We start from the raw sequence: 27428 nt of genomic DNA, 5'->3' as shown, positions 1-27428 counted from the left end.
TCATTTAACACATCTTGCATCAATTTCAACTTTTCAATTCTAATATTGGACGTGTGAAAATAAGCATAGAATGAACCTAAAATTCTCTGGCAGCTTTGAAATAGGGATATTCCATCCGCAACTTGGGAAACAGCTAAAGCTAAACGGTGAGCTATGCAGTGATAGTGCAATAAACCAGGTATCATATCCTGAAATTTTTTGCCAAGTCTGTTGTTTTTTTCCTAACAGCAGCACCATCTGTTGAAAGACCAACAACTTTTGATAACGGTACTTTTTTTTTGTTGAGAAATTTTATTATTATTTCTTTCAGTGCATCTGCATTGCATTCACCCAATAGTTTTAAATTTGCCCAATGACTGTTCTGACTTTCATTGTTTTTCAAATATTTCACATAATTAATAATATAATTAATTTCATATAATTAATTTATGGTCAACAGAAATATCTGTTGACTCATCTATCATTAAAGATATATAAGGGCTATGTGAAACATCCTCATCCAAATTTGATTCTAATACTTCCGAATTAGCTCTAGTTATGCCTATAACTGAATTTTGAGATAAATTCAATTAAGTCTCTTTCACAGTCTCATTTCCACAGGATTTCATAAGCATCATTAAAGGCTTAAATGTTGTTAAAGGAAGTTCTTTTCCAATAGCGTAAAAAGTTTTGAACACTGCCAAAACGCCATTTGTTGCTGTAGATTTTTCCTTTTTGATGATATTTTCAAGAGCTTTAGCATCTTTCTTGGCATTTAAAGAAAGCCTGTGTTCCGTAGTTTTTTCGTGGCGAGACAGAGTACTTCCTTGGAAACATGATGAACCCATCACACCCACGCCATTCTTCATACTGGCAGATTTACATGTTTTACAAAACATTTTATTTTCCTCTTGACCCAGAGAAATTCTTTAAGCCACTTACTTAAAAACTTATCATGTTTAGAAGTAATTTCTTCTGGTTGTTCATGAATCTTTGGTTTCTTAGCTGACGGTTCTGAGCTGGTTGACACTTGGCTTGATGGCTTTTTTATAAAAAACTCCTTGATTGATTTAGAACTCATAATTAAATATTTAAATTAATTTTTTTCCTGGAATAATTGCTTCGGTCTCAAGGGGACCACCCTATTAAATTAAAGAGTTTGAAAAAATTAGTTAGATAGAAACTAAAAAATATTTTTGATGTGCTTCTCCTACAAGCTGATCACTTGTAGAAACTTTCGTTTCGTTTTGCAGACTGTATGGAATTTCTTAAATTTAAAATTTTCTTCATATGCGATCTTTATTTTGCTTAAAATATTAATTTTTATATGAAAGGAATTTATCTTATAAGCGCGAATACAAATTACAATCGTTTTAAGAGCGACATTTAGTTAAACTCGGTAATGAATTTGGCGATCTTGTGCCATCAAATTAAAACAATAATAATAATAAAAATTATACTTCTCTCCTACAGAATATTTAAAAAAAAAACATGAGTATTTACAGCAGGGTTTGTACAATCCGAAAAAGTACTTATTTTTGCCTAAAAATCTCAAAATTTATGCAAAATACTAATTTTTGAATAGATAGATGTCAGCTACATATCGATTTTTGCATGGGGTGACTCTTAGACGAATTAATTTCATATAACCAGGTCGTTAAGTCCCGATTTGCCCACTAGAAGATCGCATGGAGATATCTTTTTATCATAGCCGACAATTATCGATGCAATTCCAATTTTTGTACCGAAAAACGTGATTAAATTGCAATTTTTTTAACGAAATAGCAATAAAACACCCAGATTTGTGCTGTAAGACTAGTGAAGATCATTATTTTTTAAAAAGAAGATTGGAATTAAAATTTTATTTTTGTAATGGTAGTTCTCGGTAAAATTTCGACTTTTTCCTGACTAGCACAGAATAATGAAAGAATTAAAAATCCAAACATTATAAGCATACAAATAATTTAAAGGCATATTAAAAATCATGCTAGAAAAATTTGAAAAAACTTAATTACCTTTATATATGCTTTTACTTCGCCTTCATTTTCCTGAAAAGAATGCAAAAGATTTTTCCAGCTCATAATGTGAAATTTCACAGAACTCCCAAACCATGTGTGTCGATAACCAATTCTACTATTCGAATTACCATTCAGTAACATGGAATGTGTGACGAAATCAGTACTCTAAATAAATATACAATGAAACTTCAATTTCATTAGCCAGCTTCTTTCTTCTACCCTCTGGCCATGATCACTGAGTCAGAATGGCGCCCCGCAGTGTCGTGCCTATATTCTTTGTCGCAGAGAAGTCGGGCAAAAATGTCTCGGTGGTGTTTTGAGTAGAAAAAAATATTATTTGTTGATTTTGATGGGGCGCTATGCATATTTTAAGCTAAACCATTGTTAAAAATTTAATGCGTGAAAATACGCCTGGCTAGTTTTTTAAAGCGTATTTCCGATTTTCAATCCGTGAAATACCCTCTCAGAGGCGTTAAAAATATCTCTGATTATAATTTATATGAAAAAGGCTAAACATGACTGAATGGAAGCATAAGAGTAAATAACTATTTCAGATCATTATTATAATTTATATAAAAATTGCTAAACATAACTGAATGGATGCCTGCATCGCTATTTCGCTACCGACTTATTGCTAAAGCATAATTTCACCTCGTTGGTTGTTCAAACGTTATTTTCTATAATGAATGATGCCTTTTCTTTGAAAATAATCTCAGTAAAAATCGCTCACTTATTTGTTTGCCGCTTTTTACAAGAGAAAAAGCAATTGGATTTTTGTCAATTTTCTTTTACTTTTTAAGTGAAAATAAGTCGATGTGTACATAAAGTCAAGGGTGTGCGCCATGCCATTTTTGTGCAATTCTGGGATTTTTTTTTAAGTGAAAATAGGTCAATGTGCGCATGGATACCGAGTATGTGCAATTCTTAAAAACGTGTCAAGCAGTGGGTGGTTCTGCACTTTAACCAAAATTCTATTGCTGACTTTTGTCTTGGGCAATTCCCAAATTGTTAAATCCATAGGATATTAAAAAAGGATTTAAAAATTAAATTTTATTTTTAGTATTATTATAAATTAGTATTTCAATGGCATCTTAAGAAATATAGAACTATATAAACTTATGCAATCTGAAATCAATGCCTACGTTAGATTTGGAACTTTTGCTCATACATTTTTGCTGCAATTTTTTTACGGCCCTCAAAATAGAATAGTACCGAAAATTACAATATATGGTCCTTTTCCGTACTTATGGCTCACATTATGAAATGTGTATTTACATATAATTAATTTCTAAATAAATTAATTAAAAAATTATTTAAAATTTTTAATTATAGACTAATATTTAAATATATGGGAGTCTGGCCATAACAAATAAATTAATTGTACTTCTAATAAGATTTTTTTTTTTTTAATTTACACAAGTCATTTGTTTAATCTAACCAAATGCTTTTTTCTAATTATGTCCATGTATAAATACGATTAGGATTATTTAGAATATCAAAAGCACTCCTGGGCTATTTGCTTAAGGAGAGGGAAGTCTGTTAGCTACGGCTTGACTCCGATACAAACTACCAATGAGCAACAATTTTACCCTTCAGCCGCTGAAAGACACCCTATATCATAAAAGCAGTTATTTAACCCATCATAATCAAATTTATATTCAAATATAATTATTAAAAATACAATAAAATGATAATCAGACTTTGAAATGCTAATAAGTTAGCATAAAATATTAAACAAACATTATTCTGCTGTTTTTCTACATCAAGCATATTTCACTGATTTCTTTATATAGAAGATTTTGTGGATTAAAAGTTGGGTATACAGTCAAAAGTCGTTAATCCGGACTCGTCGGGACTTCGGCGATTCCGGATTATCGATTTTTCCGGATTATACATCATCAGTTTAAATCGCGTAAGATGGCATGCAGAAATTCTAAAATTAAAAATATGAAACCGTAATTTATGAAATAAAGAACAATTATGATCTAAAGGGTATCAAAATTTGCAAAAAGAAAAAGCTTAATATTTATTTGTTTACTTTATTAAACATTTCTTTCAATGTAAGTTGTTTAAGTTTTGCTTCGTTTCATGTGATAATACTTTCTCTTTAATTCTATTGAACAGACATAATTTCTTGTTCAGTTACAAAGTTCCGCTGTACAAGTCCTATAATTGCTGTGTCGAGAACACCGACTAATTTGTCAATCGAAATTTTTTCGTTTTCAATAACCTGTCACTTTTCTTCGCTATCGGAAGCGAATTATAATGATGAGGAACTTGTTTTAAATCATATCAAAGAGGGAGCGCATATCGAGATGAAATACTACATTTGGTAAGGAATTATAAGCCAAATAAAATAAAAACATCTGCGCTGAAGATAAGGATAGTGCTGACAGATCAACTTCCAATTCATTACGCAGCCTGCCGCGGCGTTCCCCCCGCCGAGCAACGTGAAATTGATAAACAGGTTTCGGATTTCAAAACATACTTTCGCTTTAGATCCTTTACATATTAACAAATATATATCGAAAATTCTATTTGATATAATCGAAAGTTTAAACTTACTTTTATAAAATTGCTCTTACAGTCTGCAAAAAATAATAAGCCGGAACCAATTCGAAAATTAAGGTACAATGCAATCATCAACATTAACTGAAATAGATAATTATATAATTTTAGCTTATACGTCCATTATACATAAAACGCGCACGCGAAAACGTATTCTGCACTTGCGCACACTCACATGCGCAGTCGTAAAAGGTCTTACGCGCACGAGTAAAGCCTATGCGCATGTGTCAACGCAGCGCTTGCGCAGAAAGTTTTTAGTTTTGAGGTCCGGATTATAGATCATTCCGAATTATGGGTGTCCGAATTAACGACTTTTGACTGTATCAGTAAAAAATCTAAACCATTATCCAAAACATGAGCATTTCTTTATTTTTTCACAAAAAAAGAGAATAAAAGCTAATTAAATTTGTATCTTCAAATCGCTGAATAAGATTTATATTTATAGATTTTTCTGACATGTTACTCATGTTCAATAGTAATGAATGTAAAATAAACTGAAAACTTCAAATTAGTAAAACATAGAAGGCTTTGCATCATTGTATTTGCAACAAATGCATAACTTAAATACATTCGTCGATCACTTCAAATTGCTTCGGGACCAGCAGTTTGAAACCACTGTTATAGACAATGTTCCAAATTGCACAAAATAATATTTTAGGACTTAACTTTTCATGGAATAAATACAGACAAATTCAAATAACCTTATCCTATTCTATTTGATTGGTCTGTTTCTGAAATTCAAACAATTGCATAACATTGTGAAAAGCCATAGAAGCGCTTGTTACAAATTTTGTTTCCCTGCAGTTATGGAATTCAGGATTACATTTCTTTGGTTACCTACATGAAAATTATTTTCGCACTTCTTTACATTACGGTAACTTGGCGACCAACTCTGCTACAGCAACCTGCTAGTTTTGTTTTGGACGCCAGTTTGTTTTCACGAAGTAAAGGCATTTTTTTTTTTAAACTCAACATTTTTTCCAACAATCTGCTAGCCGAATTACACGTATACTAGAACTTTTATGGGGTTTTCTTCCGCAAAGGATCCGTTGGCCCCGGTACATATTTATTCGGCGTATTTATTCAACGGCTAATCGGCCATGATTTTAGCGGTGTATTACGTTGCAAGATATTTAACATATGGAAGCGGTGTACAGTCAAGTTATAAGATATATATGTCATATAGAAGTAAAATAAATAGGTTAACCATGACATTTAGCGGAGTATAGTTAACCCGGGAGGACGCGCGCTGTATTATGTAACACTAGAACTCGTGTCGCAATTAAATGCTGTACAAATGTAATAATGCAAAATAATGTATTCTATATTAATTACAACATTTATTATATAAAATTGCTGTAAAATGTTAATTTTAAAATTAATAGCAAATAAATCAAAAGTACGTTTTTTTCATATGACTAGAAATCATTGATTTCTATGAGAAATTTATGTTTTTTATTTTTGAATGCAATTATAATCCAAATTATGCAGAATTATTACACGGACAATGAGTTATATAATTAATTTTCAAATCAATAGGCTCAAGAAGAATTAGATATTTTGTAGTTTGAATGAAGCTTCTATTTTATTGTGTTCTTGACTTATATTTTTTTACACTTCACACATATGATTTTCTCTTTTTTCCCTTTGAGCACATATAACATCTCCGGTAACATAATTTTCTTTTTTTTGTTTGAGAATCTTCATTGTATTCCTTCTGTTTCTGTCGTGATTTTAAATGAGGATCTAAAAGTGCAAAGGCCAAATCAGAAGTGCCTCCTATTCCTGAACTTCTCTGGTGGAGTTTTAGTAGATAAAAGCAAGATCTTTGAATTTATGCCGGCACTATTTATTACGAAAAAATATGTCCATAGGCCATTGGTTTGATATTCTTGCCATAGAATAAGTGCCACCCATTTCGTCAACTATATCAACTGCTCCTTTTGTCATGTTATAAAACGTAATTATTTCAGATTTTTTCAAATCTCCCATGCTTTCATAAATATGGTCATCATTGTGCATAGTTGACAAAAGGTTGACATATTTGTTCTTTTTAGCCATATAAGAAAGTAGCATTATATCCTTTCGAAACCCAAAGAGGGTTGAATGCTGTTCTCTATTCTTATTTGACACAAATTCAGGTGGGATAATCTTCTTATCCTTGCATATTGTTCCAATGAGAAAAATTTTATTTTCCTGTAAGAAATTGGCCAATTTATAAACTGGTATACCAACTGTCTGTGGCAACATTTCTTTCAGAATTGTATAATGGAGCTAGGATGCACTTTGCTTTTTCGCAAGAACTGTTGACTTTCTTGTATGGCTCGTCTGGCTACTGACATGAGTAAATTTCCATGTTGAAAGTATAGAAGGTTCTAAAATCAACCACAGTAAATATCTTTATACCATATCTTACAGGTTTCTTAGACATATACTTAAGAAAGGAGCATCGTCCTTGAAAAGGTTCTAGCTTTTCGTCCAAAGTCACGTATTTTCCTACAAGATATAATTTCTGACAATTCTTGACAAAATTTTCAAACAAATCTCTTATTGGAGCTAATTTATCACTCTTTCTTCTGCCATCCCGTGTTCCGACACCATCAAATCATAAGGCACGAATGAAAAGAAAATGCTTATAGTTCATTGTTTTATGAAAAATATCCAATTCTGTTCCATCAGTCGCCCATAATTCCATTATCTATTATTATTATTACCTAAATAAGCAAGAAATATTTCTTTCTCCATAGGTTTTGCATCTCTTTAAAATTTCCCGAGATATTTTTTACATTAATATTAGAGCATTTCACAATCATTTCAATCATTGTGTCATCAAATATTAGCTTCCATGCATCGATGTGTATTGCCAGGCAATATTTTTATGATATTATGGGATGCCATGCATCTTTGAATTCGAAAGGTTCTTTCTTCCATTTTGTTGTTTTATCTTTTCCTACAAAATAGTCACTTAATCGCAAGGAATGTCTTCTGAAGAGTCGCACTGTTTTTTGGATTCAGATTGATGATCACTAAATTTATCTTCATTATCTGAATCTTGTGAGAAAGTCCATTTCTGAAAAGATGTTTCGAAACTTATAAGAAATGATGTTCCGTAAATTTACCTTAAAATGGACATAATTCAATGCTGTATATATTATTGCAATTTAGAATATCCAAAGTGAGAATGGAAAAAGCAATATTCTAATTTCCATTTATGAAATAACCAATGCTGTTGACAAATTAATATGTATCCTAGGATAATTCCAGTTCCAAGATATCATTGAAATTATTTCTTATAACAGATGTGGGAAAAACCAGCAGTTCCAGTATTTTATTCTGCATCAGGCCTGATGAAATGAAACATGACAACATCATTTTTTTTCTGAATGATGCAGCCATACGCATGAAAAAGGCAGATGAAACACTTCTCAAAATGTTGTATCTGAAATGAGTCGTAAATGCTTTGCATGAAAAGTTTATGAATTGTTGCCAGGCTTGACAAACCTATTTGTATTCTAAGAAAGATCTTTTTAAATCTCTGTTATAGTGAGAGTCTTTGGAGAGACTGCAGCTGATATATTAATTTTGACAAAGTGGGTAACATAGTCAAATGAGATTGTTATTATGCTAAGCAGTAATAACTTTAGGGGGCATGACAGTGTGATGGCCCAAGATACAGAATACTGAAGATTCAAACTTGGGTCAAACTACCAGTATTCAGCAATTGTATTGCTCAACTGCTTGTAAACTTGAACAAAAGTATGAATATCTTGTTAGTGAAACTCATAACATCAGAAAATCGGAAAAATTTATAAAGTTTTCAAGATTAAAACATGGTTGATTTTGTTATGAATCCTATGGTTCTGACATGTTTTAAATATACTCCTGCCACATGGATAGAAGCTGAATTATCATTGTCCTGCTTATAACAGATATAGCAGGTCAATGTAGAATCTAAAAGAAAGTTTAGGTTATTCGAATATGGCAAAGAAGGATCGACCTGAAGAAGGATGCCTTTTTGAACAACTTTCTAAGGGAAACTGGCTTGTATTTGCATTACATATGAGAAAAACTAGAAAAATCAACCATGCAGCCAGCCCTTTAGCCATGATATGAAACCAGATCAAACTACCAGTACTCAATGGTCTTAACCAGTTATAGGAAAAATCTAAAGAAAATGCTTGCAATATCATGTAATCAAAAATTAACTATGTGTTGCATAGTAGGATTACTTTTTTAAGTCTCGAGGTAGAGAATACATTTTTTTTTTTTGGTTGTTGTTGTTGTTGTTGTTTCTTTTTCTTTATATAGGTATTTGGCCATGGTATGCATTACATATCATACAGAATACTAATATTTTTAGTAAAAAATGTCTTTTTCATTCAGTGCTTTGCTTGTCGATATTCTCAAAATTATGTTTAATAATTAGTGCTACTGTACATATAATAGATTAATGGATTCATTTCTAAATAATACATTTAAAACATTCATTTTACACAAGCAATTTTTCAAAGTTGTTTTTTGAATTTACTTGCTGATAGCTTAAAATATTTTATTTTGAAACAACTGCCTTTTTCATAATAAATTTGACACTGCCAAGAATCTTTAATAATATTCAAATCCTTTAAAGTAGCATTGTAAATAAAACTAGAAGCAACATTATAGTACATCTTGTTATCTTTGAAGATTCATTCAAACTTTGATTAATAACTCAAAGCAGTGGTTTACTAACTTTGATGAATCTGGGAATACATAAAAGTATTTTGTCATCTCAGAGAACCAATAATAATTTTTATTTCTTTCGGTTAATCTTTGGATTATGGTAACTTGGCGATTTTTTGGCGACCAACCCTGCTACAGCAACCTGCTAATTTTTGTTTGGACGCCATTTTGTTTTCACGAAGTAAAGGCATTTTTTTTTTCCCCCTCAACATTTCCAACATTTTTTTCCAACAAGCTGCTAGCCGAATTACGCTTATGCTAGAACTTTTATGGAACAAAAGTGCTTAATCATGACGAAGATTAGGTGCGAAATTGGGACAAAGTGCAGAATCGCCCACTGCTTGCCGCGTTTTTACGAATTGCACATACAATGTGTATTGCACATACACACGGTATCCATGTACACGTCGACCTATTTTCACTTAAAAAAACATCCCAGAATTGCACAAAAATGGCATTGCGCACACTCTCGACTAAGTGCTTATTAGCTAAAATCACGATCGGAATTTTCCGGAAAATGTGGTTCCCATTTCTCTGAGACAAATTAATCTGTGATTCAAACTATGTACTTCTCAGATTATTGCTCCAGTCCTAGCTAGTAACCTTTATCACATTACCAAAATGTCGCCAAACTACCTGTTACAATATTCGAAAGATTAGCCACTTCGGGTGATTCATCTATAATTATGTGATATATATCGCATTTTCGTGATCATTGCTGCATTTATATAAAGAACATGTTTTCAAACATATAAACATTATTACAGATAGGGCTAAAGTGCAGAATCGGCCACTTATTTGGGTTTAATCCTAGTATCCGGTGCACATGGGATTTGGCTACTTTGATGATGAGCAGTAAAAACGGGTCATTCGAAGAATATATATAGTTATACATAGTATGTACAATGTATATACACTATAGTATATTGTGTATAGTATATATATAGACGTTCTTTGGATCATGTTTGGTGTTGGCGATAATTTTCAAAATCGCGCCAAGGCTGCACCGTATACTAGGATTTCCTTATTTGTTTGGCGCTTCTTCGCAAGAGTAAGAATTGGATTTTTGTCAATTTTCTTTGACCTTTTTAAGTAAAAATAGGTCGATGTGTATATGGATACCGAGTATGTGAAATTCTTAAAAAACGCGCCAAGCAGTGGGCGATTCTGCACTTTTCCCACAAATAGTTGTTTAAATTAATGGTAAGAAGTAAGTTCCCACAAATAGTTGTTTAAATTAATGTTAAGTATAAAAGTTAATAATACTGGAGTTATATATATCATAATGTAAAATATTAAGATGAAATAAAGTACGTAGATTTACTTAATCACAACAATAATCATTTACAATGTGTTTTACATGTATGGTTTACCATCTCAATGCAAACGTGTCAATTTGTCTTGCGCGATTTTCGCCCAGCAGAGCTTTTCGCCGGATATTGGGGCTGAAGAGGTAATTTTTGGAAAGCGCCTTTTGATGCCATTTTCCTCTTGGCGTCAAAAAATTCCTTCCGAGGATACAGCGATTTTTCGCGATTCAAGATGGTGGAAAAAATTGCGCCAAGTGCCGCTTATTTGAGTTTTCCCCATGAAAGCAATCTAAGACAATAGTAGAACTAATTCAAGAGTTTCAAACTAAATTAAACTGCATTAAAGAGTATTACGTTCACTCACATGTTCCAAATCTTCCATTATTTGGAGTCAGAAGTTCCTGAAACGATTCCGTAAGCGGCAAAAATTTTTTGACATCACAATCAAGGGTGGTTGCCATCGGAACAAGCGTCTAGACCCCAAACCTCACTTTTGCTCATAACCGGTTTTCCCCTTCTCTGGGAAATGAAGAAGGGAAAGGGATTTTGAGTATAGGGAATTTTAGTCCATAGCGTTCTTCATATCGTATTACTGTGAATATGTCTTCAGAAAATATTAGCGTATCTTCTAAAATAATAAAGCGGCCTTTTTCAGGGCCAAGTAATTTCTCTTCGGAAATCCAGCCGATACACCTGGAAACATCTGAAGGATCTTTTTCAGGCCCAGATATTGCTGACATTGAAAATCAAGTGTTGACTTCAATACGCGTGGAAACATATCAAGGATCTTTTTCATGCCCAGATATTGCTGACCCTTCTCCTTAAATATTCTTTGGTGAACGCTCCGGAGAATAGTTCTTTGTTATATCAAGTTGATATAGGTTGGCCTTTAAGTTAGCCTTGGTTATGGTTATATTCTGTGCTAGAGGAAAGATGTCATCCGCAAATTTTGCTCATCGCACGGGTTTCGGAATGAGAGAGGGAAAAAGGGAATTTCGCCCAAGCTCTCACAATTTCATCCAAGCGCTCACAATTGCTCATGGTCGAAGATGGCGTGCGTATGTTACTAGCGCTTGAGACGAATATGAGTGATACTATATTTACTTAGCGTAATTACATTCAGTCTATTGTGTAAGATTAATTGTGTGTAAAATTTCCGTTTGTAAATTGTGCAAAATTTTGTCTGAATGCAAATATTTCGCATATTTATATTATCAATATGAGCAGGCGATCTTATGCCAGCAGGTGACTGCATTTTAGTTAATTAATTGTTAATTGCATTAATTTTAATCTCATCTCTATAATTGGTATATAAGGGTATTATCGGACTTTTGTGTGAGGAAAATAAAAAGTTTTACTTTTCATTAGCAGCAGCTTTGATTTATGAATGTAAAAACCCTTCTTTGTATGAGATTGAAACTTTTTCAAAGCATTATTAGTCCAAAGGGGCTTTGTCCCTGAAGGACTATTGTTTTCGTTTTGCGTCGGACTCATAAACGTCGGTTCACTTTTCAAACTGTTGCCACAAAATGTTAGAGTCCTGCATTATATTTGAAGAAATTAAATAATGAAAAATCTGCATAAATGATTGTCTATTTCATTGTGATAAAACAATGGAACATAGAGCCATCGAATTTTGAATGACGAAATCCTACTGCGAATATGGGCATCTGAAATCCCAAATTTGGAATTTGTTTTATTATAGATTTTATATTTTGTAAAACTTTAACGAATTTTTGATTTACAAACTCAATGCTTTAAAAGCGAGAAATGGCAACGTTATATAGAAAAAAAAATACTTTTATCTCCAGCTCGCGAGACTGTGTATATCGGAAATTCTAAAGATATGCTTAATTTAACATTATTTTGCGATATTGCTCTTGAACTGAATTTTATGGTTTAAGTGCAAAGAACATGATATTTAATAAATAAAGGTAACACTCAAAACGTTAAAAAAAACGCCCCTTTGGACGTAATTTAAAATCTGAAACATTTCAGATTTTTTTAAAATATTTTTCTTATCTTACGCTTATTATCTTCTGATTCATTCAACTAATTGACGACTTTGTAAATTGGCAAAAATTGTGTGACTCATAGGTATTATGGCTCATAGGTAATATTCTGTTCTTAAATAAACAGGAAATTGAATGTGAAAGAAGAACAACCTTTATATGGTTGTTATTTACATTTTAAGAGCAAGTAGGTAATTTTCTGCGAAATATACAGTTAAATAAAGCATGTTATTTAATTCCAGAAACACATGTGTGGTACATGCAAGCACGGATCGGCTGCTGTCGTCTTTATGCACAAAAAAATTATTTAAAAATTGAAACTGATTGTTAAATAAGCAGATATTTGGGTCAAGTGCAGAATTGGATTTTTGTTAATTTTCTTTGACTTTTTAAGTGAAAATAGGTCGATGTGTACATAGATAAAGTCAAGAGAGTGCGCAATGCCATTTCTGTGCAATTCTGGGATGTTTTCTGTAAGTGAAAATAGGTCGATGTGTACATGGATACCGAGTATATGCAATTCTTAAAAACGCGCCAAACAATGGGTGATTCTGCACTTCCCCTGATTTTTTTAAAAGGAGGCGTAATAGGCTATATTGTAAATTATTTTTCCTCTTATCTTTGGTTTGGTTTGGCAAATTTAATAATGAATTTCAAGCATTCTGCAAAAATAAAACTCTCATAAAAATTTGCTAGTTCATTTGCTAGAATGCTTCATATTTTTTTAACTATTAAGTGCATACACATATTGGAGAAATTTATCTGATAGTTCTTCCCTACCCTCAACATTTTTAATGTTAAATATGTAATTGATTGTATCCCTCCCTTAATCTAAGATTATTTAGTACTATTCCATGTACATAAACCACATGACTGTTTACTCATTACTGGAAGGGGGGGAATTTAAACTAAGAGTAGTGAAAATGGTCCACTGAAGCATGCATTATACAAATTATGTTATTTTAATACATGTACATATCAAAAGAAAAATAGGGTAAAGTGCAGAATCGGCCACTGCTTAGCACATTTTTTAGTGAAATTGGTCTACTGAAGCATGCATTATACAAATTATGTTATTTTAATACATGTACATATCAAAAGAAAAATAGGGTAAAGTGCAGAATCGGCCACTGCTTAGCACATTTTTAAGAATTGCACATACTCAGTATCCATGTACACGTCGATCTATTTTCACTTAAAAAAACATCCCAGAATTGCACAAAAATAGCATTGCGCACACTTTTGACTTTATCCACGTACACTGCTAGTAGTAACCGTTATCGCCTTACCAAGTCCTAGCTAGTAAGCTTTATCGCCTTACCAAAATGTTGCCAAACTACCTGTTACCATATTCCAAAGATTAGCCAAAACATCTCAGAATTGCACAAAAATGGCATTGCGCACTTTCCTGACTTTATCCATGTACACGGCGACCTATTTTCACTTACAAAAAATCCCAGAATTGCACAAAAATGGCATTGCACACTCTCTTGACTTTACCCATGTACACGTCGACCTATTTTTACCTAAAATGTCAAAGAAAATTGACAAAAATCCAATTCTTCTTTAGTCTTGTAAAAAGCGCCAAACAAATAAGTGGGCGATTCTGCACTTTAGCTGAAAAATAAATGACTAAGTGTATTCATATATTGCTACAGCAGTACCTAAAGTTAGAACTGGAGAAGATATTATAAGAATTACACAGCTGCATTAAAAGTAACCAAAGAAACAAATACCATATGTGTTACGTTATTGATGAGGATAGAAAAGGCAACAAAGGAATAAAATGTTATTATCATAAATATTTATATTGCAGTCTTTCTAGTTGTTAGATTCCATTATGCTACCAGGACATTTATAATCCAAAGTTAATAGAATGGCAACACTTGCCATGACATCTTTAGTTTATCATCTATGCTACTTTGGAAAATAACATTCTTAGAGACATTTATTCATTATAGTGCATCTTAAATTAAAATTATACATTGCTTATTTATTTGATTTAATATAATAATCAGACTTCTTGACAATTGATATTGAAGTTGGTCCATGATTTGTGTGTAACATCAATTCCATAGTGCTCCGTTTAATTTTTTATATTATTTTCACTCATCTTCATCTGTTAAAAAATAATATCTAATCAATGTTATTTATAATCCATATTTGTAAAAAATACATAGCTTTTATATGGTGTACAAAAGACCTAGGTGATATATTTTATAAAAATTTTAAGTTCTTTGTGTGCAAGATTTTTCATGTTATGTTCACAATATTCGTTAAATATTGTAAAATAGTGTTTAGAATTTCATAGTTTCTGGAAGTTTAATAATATGGAAAGAGAACTCGGTTGTAGCTTCTTCCATTTATAGGTTTTATAGTCCAGTTAATAGCTATGCTTTAAACATGGGATATCAAGAAATGTGGAGGGAAATGTGGCTCCGTCAGACTGAAGAGACACATTATGTATATCCCTGAAGCTTATTTTAAAGGGGCAATCCATCCACCCTCTGTACCTCACTGCGCATGTGCGAAATAACATCCAGCATGCCGTCGGCCATATTAGCAATCTTTTACCGCGTTGTTCGAAAAGGTTCTTTGCTGTTGTAGTCAGAGATACTTTGTTCTAGTTATGTGAAATTCTTTAAAAGACTTTTTTAATGTAATGCTGTAAGTTAAATGGTTTTGGCTATTGGGTGCAAACTTTGCTCTTGGTTTTTATAATGGTCATTCCAAATAATTGTCTAAAAGTTTTCATGGTAAATTCTTTTTAAAGTTGTTATTGTAAAATGAACTGAAGTAATAACCAGCGCGAGGCGCTGCTGTTTGTGACGTCAGCCTGCGTGCTGAGTGTTTCGAATGTTTTGCTTGTAGACGAACGAAAGCTGATCTCGGAAGAGTGATACTGTTTTGATGGAAATAAAGAATGACTTATTAAGAATTTTTTGTCTTTATTCATAATGCACCCAGCCTCGGGTAGAGGCAGACCCGCAACTGAACGAACTGTTTTGAATAAACAGTTTAACCCTCGGCAGGACAGGGTGCTTTGAATTAGAATTTTCCGATTGAACTTTTGATATTGAATTTCGATTTTGAATATACTTTGAAGATGGATTTGATCGCTTTAAGGGCTCAAAGAAAAGGACTTAGAATTGCGTTTTCGCAAACCTCAAGGAAAACCGAAAGTGAATTAACTAAAGAAGTAAGAGATTTAAAAATACTTTCGATTTTGCAGTGTCAACTTTGTGATTAATTCCAGAGACTTGACGTATGCCAGAGTGCTATATCGCAGCAGATTTTGCAGACTGAAGATGGAGAAAAATTATTTAGTGATGATTTTCAAGAAGCGGAGAATTATCGAGATAAGTTTCTAGAACAGTGTGCTCAAATAGATGCGGAAATACAAGCCTCCTCTCCTCCAAGTAACTCCGAATTTAGGAAATTTAAATTGCCTAAATTTGAGCTTAAAAAATTCAGTGGTGAAGCTAAAGATTACCTGACTTTTTGGAGTCAGTTCCAGAAAATCCACGACGACAGAAGTATCGCGGATGAAGATAAAATGCAGTATCTGTTGCAGGCTATGGAACCCAAATCGAAAGCAGAACGCCTAGTCCTTAGCTTCCCGGCAACGGCAGCTAATTATCCTAAAGCCATCGAACAACTAAGAGAGCGCTTTGGACGCGAAGATTTACTTGTGCAAATCTATGTGAGAGACTTGTTAAGCCTAGTGATGAAGAACGCTGTAACCGGAAGAGCAAAAACGGATCTACCCTCCCTGTATGATGAACTAGAAGGAAAATTGCGAGCGTTGGAAAGTTTGGGGAGAACTCAAGAAAAATATGGGGATCTTTTGACCCCTTTAGTGGAAAGTTGCTTACCAGAAGAAGTATTGATGGCATGGGAAAGAAGCAGAAATCATGACTCCATTGAAACTAAAGGGAATCGATCTTTGAAACATTTAATGAATTTCTTAAAACAGGAAGTTAAGGGGGAAGAGATGGTTCTCCTCGCAAGAACTGGTTTCGCTTCCCAACAGAACCATCGGAAGAAAGATTTTAACCACGAACAGGTAAAGCAAAATGATCCCGTAACAGCATCAGCTCTAGTAAGTCTTGAGAATTCAGGTAAGAGTGTTCCGAACTGTAATTTTTGTGAAAAGAAACATTTTAGTGAAAAATGTTACTCTGCAAAAAAAATGACTTTAGCTGAAAAACAACAATTGTTGTTGAAAAAAGGTGCTTGTTTTTCTTGTCTGAAAAGAGCGAATCACATTAGTAAATTTTGTCCTTTCAAAGGTAAGTTAAGTTGTTCTATTTGCAAAAGTTGTAATCATTTTGATGTAATGTGTAATCAAAAGCTAAAAAATAATGATCAGATAAATGTTTCAAAAGAGAGTTCTCTTTCTAACTGTGGCAGAAGCGAAACTGTATTTATGCAAACGCTTTGCGTTCGAATTCGGTGTCAAGGTCTCTAGAAAATTATTCGCTGCATAATTGATAGCGGAAGCCAAAGTAGCTACATTAGTGAAAATATGATGAGTCAGCTTAAAGCATCTCCACTTCGGGAGGAGACAGTTATACATGCACTGTTTGGGGGGGGACGAAACGAAACCTAAACAACATGAAGTGTTTTCGGTCGAGGTCAGCAATTTAAAAGGAACATTCGTATGTAGTTTTGAGGTATTATCGGAAAAAAAGATTTGCGGTTTTATTCCTAAGGTTAAAGATAAAGAGATTTTGAATGAATTAAAAGAAAAAGAAATCGAATTTTCTGATCCATTGCGAAAGGAAACTGAAATTAACCTTTTAATCGGAGCAGATGTTATAGGAAAATTATTGAGGGGAAATTCTATTGAATTACAGTCCGAGGTAACGGCTGTCGAAACGAAACTTGGGTGGACGGTATTTGGAAAACGAAATTCGGGTGAAAAGGATAATATTTTGAAAACATTTTCAATGCATGTCAAGAGAATTCCTCTGAATGAGTTATGGGAACTTGAAAAATTAGGAATATGCGCTCCAAACGAAACTGTTAAAATGAATGAAAGTTTTAATTTATCCGAATTTGAGAACAAAATGAAAATTCTTCCAGATGGAAGATATGAAGTAGAACTTCCGTGGAAATGTGATACGACACATTTAACCGATAATAAAGAATTATCCTGGAAAAGGTATCAAAAGATGATCTATAAACTCAGATGTAGTAAATTTTTCGATGATTATCAAAATGTGTTCAAGGAATGGGAAAGGTTGAATATTATTGAACGCGCACCAGAAACCGAACTGAATAAAGGCTCGTTTCCACTACTGCGTACGAACGCGTTGCGTCAATTGAAGACACGCCTACGGCATCCGTACAAGCGTTTCCACTGCTGCGTATCCGTAAAATATTTTCATTTTCCGCTGCTAGGTTTCACTGTAATATTTTGGCGCCAAATAAGCAGTTCGCGAGTTACGACGCTGAACATCTGAATTTTTCCCGCTTTGTTTTGGATTTGATATGGATCCTGACGTAAAACGCAGAAAAGTTTTGTTTACTAAATTTCATGTGATTGGAAATTTTTATTTCTGCTTATGAATTGCGAAAGTAAAGTATGCTAGCAATTTTTACATAAGTAAAGTTATAATGCATATTATGAACATCACTAATTCCATAGAAGCTTGAGTAAATTAAAAAAAAAATTGTGTTTCTAGAAGCCTTAAATATTATGAAATAATATATATAATATTAAAACTAAAATGTACTGTTAGTGAAAAAGTAAACAAATAAATAAATAAAATAAAAAAGTTAAAGGAATTAAAAAATAGTTGGTACTTTAAAAGTACAGAGTAACTGGAAAGAAAGGTTCACAAAATTTACGCAAAATTTGCTATGCTTGTATACCGCTGACTTCAGGGTCATAGCTGGATAATTTATTAGAAATCTCGTTTGTTTTAAAATGCACTATGGGCAGTTATATTTTATGCATAATCCATAAAATATTATTTTTAATTTAAACATTTTTAATTCATATCTCTTTTTATAAAAGTTATAAAAATAAGATTTTTCTCTTTATATATACACACATTAGGTAAAGAAAATGGAAATATTTAATTAATTAATTCCTGCACCTTCTGCTGGAGAGGACTGAATTTAAAAGCAATTATTATAGTAATTTTTTGTTAAAAAAATGTTTAGGGCATTAATACTGTTGCCTGCGTACGGGTTCGTTATGAAATGAATGCACAAGTCCGATGAAAAATGAACAAAAATTTATTATTATCACAACAAAAATGCTTAAATTTTCTCAAATTATCATGCAGTATTACAATATCTCACAGTAGTTTTCTTTTAACTACTCAAATGTCCAATAGAACGTAATTCAAAACAGCTAAAGAACGCTAATCCGCGAATTCGCTACAATCAACAACAGTAGTTTTCTAAACAACAACAAACTAAGCAACTACTACAAACTGAGATGTTTTCCTCCTTTTATAAGATTTTAAAATCACGCGCTAGAATTTTCCAGTACTTTCTCGAAATCAAAAAGAGATATTTATTTATTTAATGCACGCGCTCTTGTATTTTCAATTTTCCGGCTTAGCTTTCTTTTAATATTCGTCACGCGCTGCACTGCGCGAGAAATAAAACCATTTAATTTCTAATTGAACTAACATTAGCTTTTTAAATACCAAATTCGTAACACTGCCCCCTTCCCAAGGACTGCACGTCCCGGGCAGTACAATCCCTGGACAGGAAGCAAAACTTACAACTGTGGCATAAATGCATTAATAAGCATTACATTACAATAATAAACAACATGAACAATAAATGCAATACATAAAACAAATCAAATGCTATCAAATACAAATCAAATACACATTTAAAAACAAAAATGGACCATGGTCTTATACTATTTACAATTATTTACATTACGTACTATGGCCATAGTAATGAGCTAACCTGTCGTAAGAGTTCGAAGACTCACGGATCCGAACCATGACGTCATTTGGCCTGTTTAGGATTGTGTGCGAACCATCCCAAGGTGACTGTAAATCAGGCCTGACTCCTTTTCGTCGAATCGGGTTCCACAACCACACCTTGTCTCCTTCGTTGGATCTATGTCCAGCAGCTCTCGTGTTGTATCTGGTCTTCACTTTCTCCGTCGCCAAGTTCACTCGCTTTCGTGCGGAACGGTGCATCACTTCAAAACGGGCCTTGACATCTTGGATGTGTTCCTCAGGCGATGAAGGCGCATCCGTACGGCGATGAAACAGGCGGTCACAAGGCAGACGAAGGTCTCGACCGAAGAGCATCTGAGATGGAGAATAGCTGGTAGTCTGGTGTTTCTTTTCGACCCTAGCATGATTTCGACTGTTTCTCGAGCTGGTTCTTTCGGACAAAGCGTCGGCATTTCCAGGTGAGGATCCCTTCTTAGGATGGATAGTCATGTCTTCAGATCCTGAAAGCAGTTTGTTGTTTTTCAAGTCTAAGGAAAAATTGTATTTCCTTAAAAAGTCCAATCCGAGTATGCATGGATCTGTAATATCCGCCACATATGCCGTGTGATGGTAGGCGGCACTTCCAAACGTGATGTTTACGTTTAACTTCCCAGTTATGTCGATCTTGTCACCAGACGCAGTCTGAAGGGTAACACAGGATGGCGTCCAAATAAGTTTATCTTTAAACTGTTCAGCTAAATCTTTCCTAATGATGGTAACATTAGCTCCTGTGTCAATGATCATACTGCAAGGAACTCCATCGATATTCCCATTGATGGACAGTCCGTTATTGTTGCCACTCACTGTATAAATTTTAAGAGCTTTAAAACAAGGTTTTTCACTATCTGGCAACCTCCGTTCCTCGATATGGTCACTAATTTGTTTACTGCGTTGTTGCTGGGAAATGGTCTTATTTTCCGTACCTCGGGGTCTGCACTTTCTTCGTATGTGGCCTTCAACTCCGCAGTTCCAGCACTTTAGAATTAGTTTCTTTTCACTTCTGTTCCGTCTCAAGCCACTGACTTGTCTGGTAAAATCATCTGCTTTATATTCCGTACCCTGGGGTGTTCTGCAATTCCATCTTAGGTGACCTTCACTACCACATCTCCAACACCTTAGAGCCACTTTCTTCTCGCTCCTACTCCGTATCAAATCTTCGACTTGTCTGGCTAAATCATCTAAACGAGCCATCAGTTGATCCACTGGCTCATGGACTCGCACAGCTCTAACTGGGTAGCGGTCTCGACGAGTGGCTTGCTGGGCTGCCTCAAATTTCATGGTGTACACTAGAGCACTTTTTAAATCTTTTACGTCCGCCATTCGTAGAGCTTTCTGTATTTCAGTATCTCGGATGCCGTCGATAAAGTATTGCAAGGACAGGATTTCCCTTGTTTCTGTCGCGCATTCCGAAAAGGCGAGATGGGACAGCCTTTCAACATCCGCGGCGAGCTCCTGAAGTGTTTCGGTAGGCTTCTGTTGACGAGATTTTAATTGGAGCCTGCTGTAGTCTTTTAAACACTTCTCCCCAAAGCGCAACTCCAAGGCGCCGGACAGAGCTTCGAAATCTAACCTTTTGTTCTCGGGAAGAGTCTGAAGGATATCCGCTGCGTCGGCTCTTAGAGAAGCGGCGAGATGACAGGCCTTAGCTTGGGAATCCCATCCATTCGCATCCGCCACGATAGAAAATTGTGTCTTATACACCTGCCAGGAGGTCTTCCCATCATATGTGGATAGCTTCAGAGGTGGACGAGCAGGCATTGGTAAGAATTTAAAATCATCACTCCTGCTCCCTGCCGACGCTACGAATTTCTTTAAAGTATCCATTTCTTTGGCAACTGCAGAAACTCTCTCATCAATTTGTTCTTTTACAGAAGAAACTCTTTATTCTATTTCTTCTCTTACCGAAGAAACTCTTTCTTCAATATGTCCAACTTTATTTTCAACTGCGTCAATTCTGCCTTCCATAGCTTCAAATTTATTTTCTATTATGCAAGTAATTTCTCTTTTCATTTCTTCTTGACCAGCTTGAACGGCTTTCATTTCGTCCTTAACGGATTCCTGGCCCAATTTCATTTCTTCCTTAACGGATTCCTGGCCCAATTTCATTTCTTCCTTAAATGATGCTTGGCCAGCTTCCATCTTTTCTTGGAATGCAGCAAAAGCAGTAATGAGCTGTCTCAATTGTTCTTCCATCCCTCTTGTTATTGGCATTCAAACCCCACTCCTGACACCAAAAATTGTTGCGTGAGTACGGGTTCGTTATGAAATGAATGCACAAGTCCGATGAAAAATGAACAAAAATTTATTATTATCACAACAAAAATGCTTAAATTTTCTCAAATTATCATGCAGTATTACAATATCTCACAGTAGTTTTCTTTTAACTACTCAAATGTCCAATAGAACGTAATTCAAAACAGCTAAAGAACGCTAATCCGCGAATTCGCTACAATCAACAACAGTAGTTTTCTAAACAACAACAAACTAAGCAACTACTACAAACTGAGATGTTTTCCTCCTTTTATAAGATTTTAAAATCACGCGCTAGAATTTTCCAGTACTTTCTCGAAATCAAAAAGAGATTTTTATTTATTTAATGCACGCGCTCTTGTATTTTCAATTTTCCGGCTTAGCTTTCTTTTAATATTCGTCACGCGCTGCACTGCGCGAGAAATAAAACCATTTAATTTCTAATTGAACTAACATTAGCTTTTTAAATACCAAATTCGTAACAATACTGTCTCATGTTAATTGGAATGAAAGTTTAGAGTCGTAAACATCCCAAAGTCTGAGCAGATGTATATACATTCACATAAAAGTGAAACGAAAATATATATATATATCTGCAGGGTTTCAAAATAAATTAAATTTAAATAATTCTCTTGCGCCATTGCTACAAGGAATGAAATTTGAATTTAACAAACATTTTCTATTCGTAAAAAGCAAATTAAAAGTTAATTAAATTTAAATGAAATTTAATGCAAACAAATAAAGGATTAATTATTGCTGCGAACTAATATACAATATCATTTAAATTCTGAGAGCATATGTAAATCAAGTGCAAGTATCAAAATCCATGAATAAATATATAATTCCAAAAATTTATTTATCCTATTATTCACTTATGCATTTTTATAAATTTTTTAGGATTAAATCTATCCTATTATTCATTTATGCATTTTTATAATTTTTGTAGGATTAATAATCTATCCCATTATTCACTTATGCATTTTTATAAATTTTTTAGTATTAATAAATTTTTGGAATTAGATATTTATTCATGGATTTTGATACTTGCACTTGATTTACATATGCTCTCAGAATTTAAATGATATTGTAGATTAGTTCGCAGCAATAATTAATCATTTCTTTGTTTGCATTAAATTTCATTTAAATTTAATTCACTTTAAATTTGCTTTTTACGAATAAAGAATGTTTGTTAAATTCAAATATATAGGTACAGGATATGCTTTAAATTAGTATTATATAATTTTCAAACTTTTTTGCAGGAAAAATTTAAATAAATAAGAGCATAAATAAAACAATATATTTAATGCATATAATAATAGAACTAAATTATAAAACACGAATATACACTCATGTTTGTGAAAATTGCAACACCAAGAAGGAATCGTCATAATTGAATGCAATTTAATACACAGTTGAGTGGTAGTGGTACAAATAAATGATTAAATGTTCAAAGCAAACAAACAAGAACAAGAGATCAGAATCAGTATTTTGTGTGGCCACCACGCGCCGCAATAAGTGCTGCTACACGACGTGGCATGGAGTCAAACAAAGTTTGAATGTCTGACTGAGGAATAGCATTCCATATCGTTTGTACGCGTACCCAAAGTTCGTCTGCAGACGCAACAGGACGAGGATCACGAGCAAGACGCCGACCAATGACATCCCACACATGTTCAATTGGCGACATATTCGGGGAACACGCAGGCCAAGGAAGAAGCTGTACCTGCTGCGCTGCAAAGAAGGATTTAACAATCCGAGCAGTATGAGGGCGGGCATTGTCCTGTTGAAATACAGCGCCTGGCAAGCTTTGAAGGAAGGGAACAGCTTCGGGCTGTATAACTTCACGGATATACCGGTTGCTGTTCAGATTGCCCACAATTCGTAGCAATTGAGATCGTCTATGATATGCTATGGCGCCCCAGACCATAACTCCGGGTGTTCGTCCACTGTGGCGTTCGATAATGCACTCCGGAAGGTGGCGTTCACCGGCATAGCGTCTGACACGAATGCGGCCATCATGGTACCACAAATTAAAGCGGGATTCGTCAGAAAACACGACATGCTGCCAATCAGCACGCCAGTCTCTATGCTGATTGGCCCATTTTAGCCGCAGGCGGCGATGGTCGTGCGTTAGGGGGATCCTGTATAAAGGAGTCCGTGCGCGCAGTCCACACTGCAGCAGACGTCTACGAATTGATGAAGAACACAATGAAACACCTGTAGCTATTGACCACAGTGCTGCCAATTGTCTAGAGGAAGCTGTACGGTCCGTCCGCGCCATGCGGACCAGGTGTCTATCATCGCGAGCTGACGTCACATTTCGGGGTCCACTCCCGGATTTCCGAGTTGTCCGACACTCGTCCGTCCACTGCTTCCAAACGCGCATCACTGTGCTGCTATTACGCTGCACACGAGAGGCTACTGCACGATACGACAATCCAGCTTCACGAAGGCCGATGATTCTCCCTCGTTCAAACTCTGTAAGTTGTTCAAATCTCGCTCTCTTTCGTCGACGAGGCATAAGTACAGATTGAGTTAACGTTTACCACTAGCAGATAACCACCAATAACCATACACGCCTCGCTACAGCCGTCTATTTATTTGGATCCATCAGCCGTTCAGAGGGCGCTGCTCAGCATACGCATGCGCTACGGATTTGCAATTCTAATCATTTGCATATCATGCGCTACTTTGCATTTCCTGAAAATTTCAGCTCACTCGCGTAAGTCCTTCATGGTGTTGCAATTTTCACAAACGTGAGTGTAGATCAAATTGGAATAAAAAGGTAAGAAAGTTGCAGACAGGGTGAAAAAAGCGTATGGGATTCGAACTCACGACTCCAAAAATATGAACATCCTTACCATCAGCTAGGATTGCATGCTAGGATTGCACGTAAATCGCATGTATATTTTGGCTTATATACATTATCAACTAAATCAATTCTTAAAACTTAAGTTTTTCGGTACTATTTCAGTGTGCTATCGCCTGAAAAATTTACCAGAGTTTGTTCTTCAGCTTCTAGTACATTTTTTTACAAAAATCATTATCTTTTAAAGTGGCGTTCGGATTGAAGTTAAACGGGCTGCTAAAAATATATTTCATGTGCTTACAAATATATGTTATCCAAAAAGATATATTTATAAAGGGAAATACAAATTTAACATACTCTTCAATGAACTGGAGTATTTAAAAGGCTATCAAATTTAATTTATAATTAACGTTTTTAGTTTTTAACCTGTTTCAAAAGAAAAAAATAACAAATCTTTTAATCCTATCGAATTTGCTATAGCAGTTTGATATAGTCAGACATTCATTTTCATTAAAGCTAAATGAGTAAGCGGAACTAAAAAATGATTATCAGAATAAATTTTGCTATTTCATGGATTTGGAATTATAATTTTTGCCGCTGATTTTCTTGAACTGAATTTCCTGAACGAACAAGTACTGTAGTTGCAGTTATCTTGTTTTCTTATCTTTTTTTAACTAAATTCAGCTGATTGCTGTCTTTTTCAGCACGCAGATTTCTCGCTATAATGTTAGTTCAGAAATAAGCATTTTTTAGCAAAACATTCTTTCCCTATTAGCGAGCGTTCATCGCTACTTCTGCCGCCATTAAATTTTAGTCACTGCACCTGATTGCTCCTTTTTTACCACGTGACCCCAACGCATCCGCAGACATACGGATAGAAGTTGAACATTGTTGAACTCCATCCGTATGTCATCCGTCACCGCACACCGACCGGATTGCAGATGCCAATCAAAGTGAATTCGCTCGCTGATTGGAGAAACGCATACGCACCGCAACGCATACGCAGCAGTGGTAACGGGCCTTAATGAATGTCATTATTTGCCGCATAGGCCTGTAATCAAATTAGGAAGTGAAACCACGAAAATTCGTCCTGTTTTTGACGCTTCTGCATCTGAGAAAGGGAAACTCTCTTTGAACGAATGTTTGTGTAAAGGAATAAATCTTATTGAATTAATGCCTGATATTCTAGATCGTTTTAGAATGTATCCGATTGCTATTAGTGCCGATATTGAAAAAGCTTTTTTAATGTTATCCGTCGCATCTAAAGATAGAGATTTTCTCAGATTTTTTTTCCCATGCAACGAAGAGCAATTAATTTATAGGCATTGCAGAGTTGTGTTTGGAGTTTCTTCGAGCCCCTACTTGTTGAACGCATCTATAATACATCTATTAGAAAACTGTCCACGTCAATATAGTGAAGTTGCTCAAAAATTGAAATCGTCATTTTATGTGGATAATTGTTCATCTAGTGTTTTTAGTATTGATGAACAGTTTACGTTTATTGAACATTCCAAATTAATCATGTCAAATGGATGTTTTAACTTGCGCGGTTTTGAAAGCAATGTGGCTGGTACAAATGTTGACAAACATTCAGGGGATACTTCCGTTTTGGGGGTAATTTGGAATTTGGATAATGATACGCTGAGGTTCTGCACAGACACAGATACATTGACCTGAGATACGAAAATCACAAAGAGGACAATTTTGGCAATTGTGCAGACAATTTTTGATCCTATTGGTTTATTAACGCCAACTACATTGCTTCCAAAATTATTGTTGCAAAAATTCTGGAAAGTGAAAATTGCAGAGGATGATGAATTGTCTCCGAATGATGTAAATATATTTTTGAACTGGTTTAAAGAACTTAATGTTTTGAAAGATGTTACTTTGCCTCGATACTTGTTTATCAATGACACGTCTGAACTACATGTATTTGTGGATGCTTGCAAGGGGGCGTATGCAGCGTGCGTCTTTGTTCGATCAATATTTAATTCTGAAGTAAAAATAAATCTCGTACGGGCGAAGTCTAGAGTATCGCCTTTGAAATCTTTAAGCATTCCTCGTTTAGAATTAATGGCCTGTTGTATAGGTTCTAGACTTGCAAATTCTATTATCAAAGCTCTCAGTTTGCCCGATTTAAAAGTTACCTTCTCGTCTGATTCAACCACTGCCCTTTGGTGGATAACAGAGCAAGGAAATTGGTCCGTTTTCGTCGAAAATAGGGTTAAAGAGATTCGAGAGTTGACGCGAGGTCATTCATGGAGACATGTCCTAGGGAAACTAAATATTGCCGACTTGTTATCGCGCGGATGTTTTGCGAAGCAAATGCTTCGGTCTAGATGGTGGGAAGGCCCCTTGTGGTTGCGAGAAGGCCCTGAAAACTGGCACACTGGTGAGATTATTTGTTTGCATGAAGAAATAGAATTGGAGAGGAAAAAGATAAAAATAGTGAATATTGATCTATCAAAAGACGCACCCCCTTGGCATCGAATCAGTGTATCCAATTATGATAAAATGATTAGAGTATTTGCATGGATATTTAGATTTGTAAATACTTGTAAAGGTGGTTCTGAAAAGAATGGAAACATTGAACTTTCACATTATGAAATTGAAAATTCTGAGAAAAATTTAATTCGTTTGGTTCAAAATTATTATCTGACTGATAAGAAATATTATAATTTTATTGAAACGCTCATTGATGATGATGGTATTCTAAGAGTTAAAACGAGAATACTAAATAGAGATGACTATGAATCTTTTCTGTATCCAATACTGTTACCAGAAAA

General features: G+C 34.5%; 1 protein-coding gene across 1 annotated transcript in view; it reads right to left on the bottom strand.

Moving 5' to 3' along the window:
* The window catches only part of ENGase (cytosolic endo-beta-N-acetylglucosaminidase), a 131681-nt gene extending 120570 nt beyond the window's left edge, over positions 1–11111 (bottom strand). Inside the window, exon 1 of the mRNA XM_085823494.1 lies at positions 10959–11111. Coding sequence (XP_085679620.1) covers positions 10959–10976 — 18 coding nt within the window. The 5' untranslated portion in view covers positions 10977–11111. The remainder of the gene's footprint in view (positions 1–10958) is intronic.
* Between the last annotated feature and the right edge of the window lie 16317 nt (positions 11112–27428).

This window comes from Stegodyphus dumicola, chromosome 9, assembly GCF_044657685.1.
Source record: "Stegodyphus dumicola isolate Sdum_Otavi_A_Nest chromosome 9, ASM4465768v1".
In the NCBI taxonomy this organism is placed as follows: Eukaryota; Metazoa; Arthropoda; class Arachnida; order Araneae; family Eresidae; genus Stegodyphus; species Stegodyphus dumicola.
The sequence above is the reverse complement of the archived record's forward strand: the minus strand, read 5'-3'. Positions and strand labels throughout refer to the sequence as shown.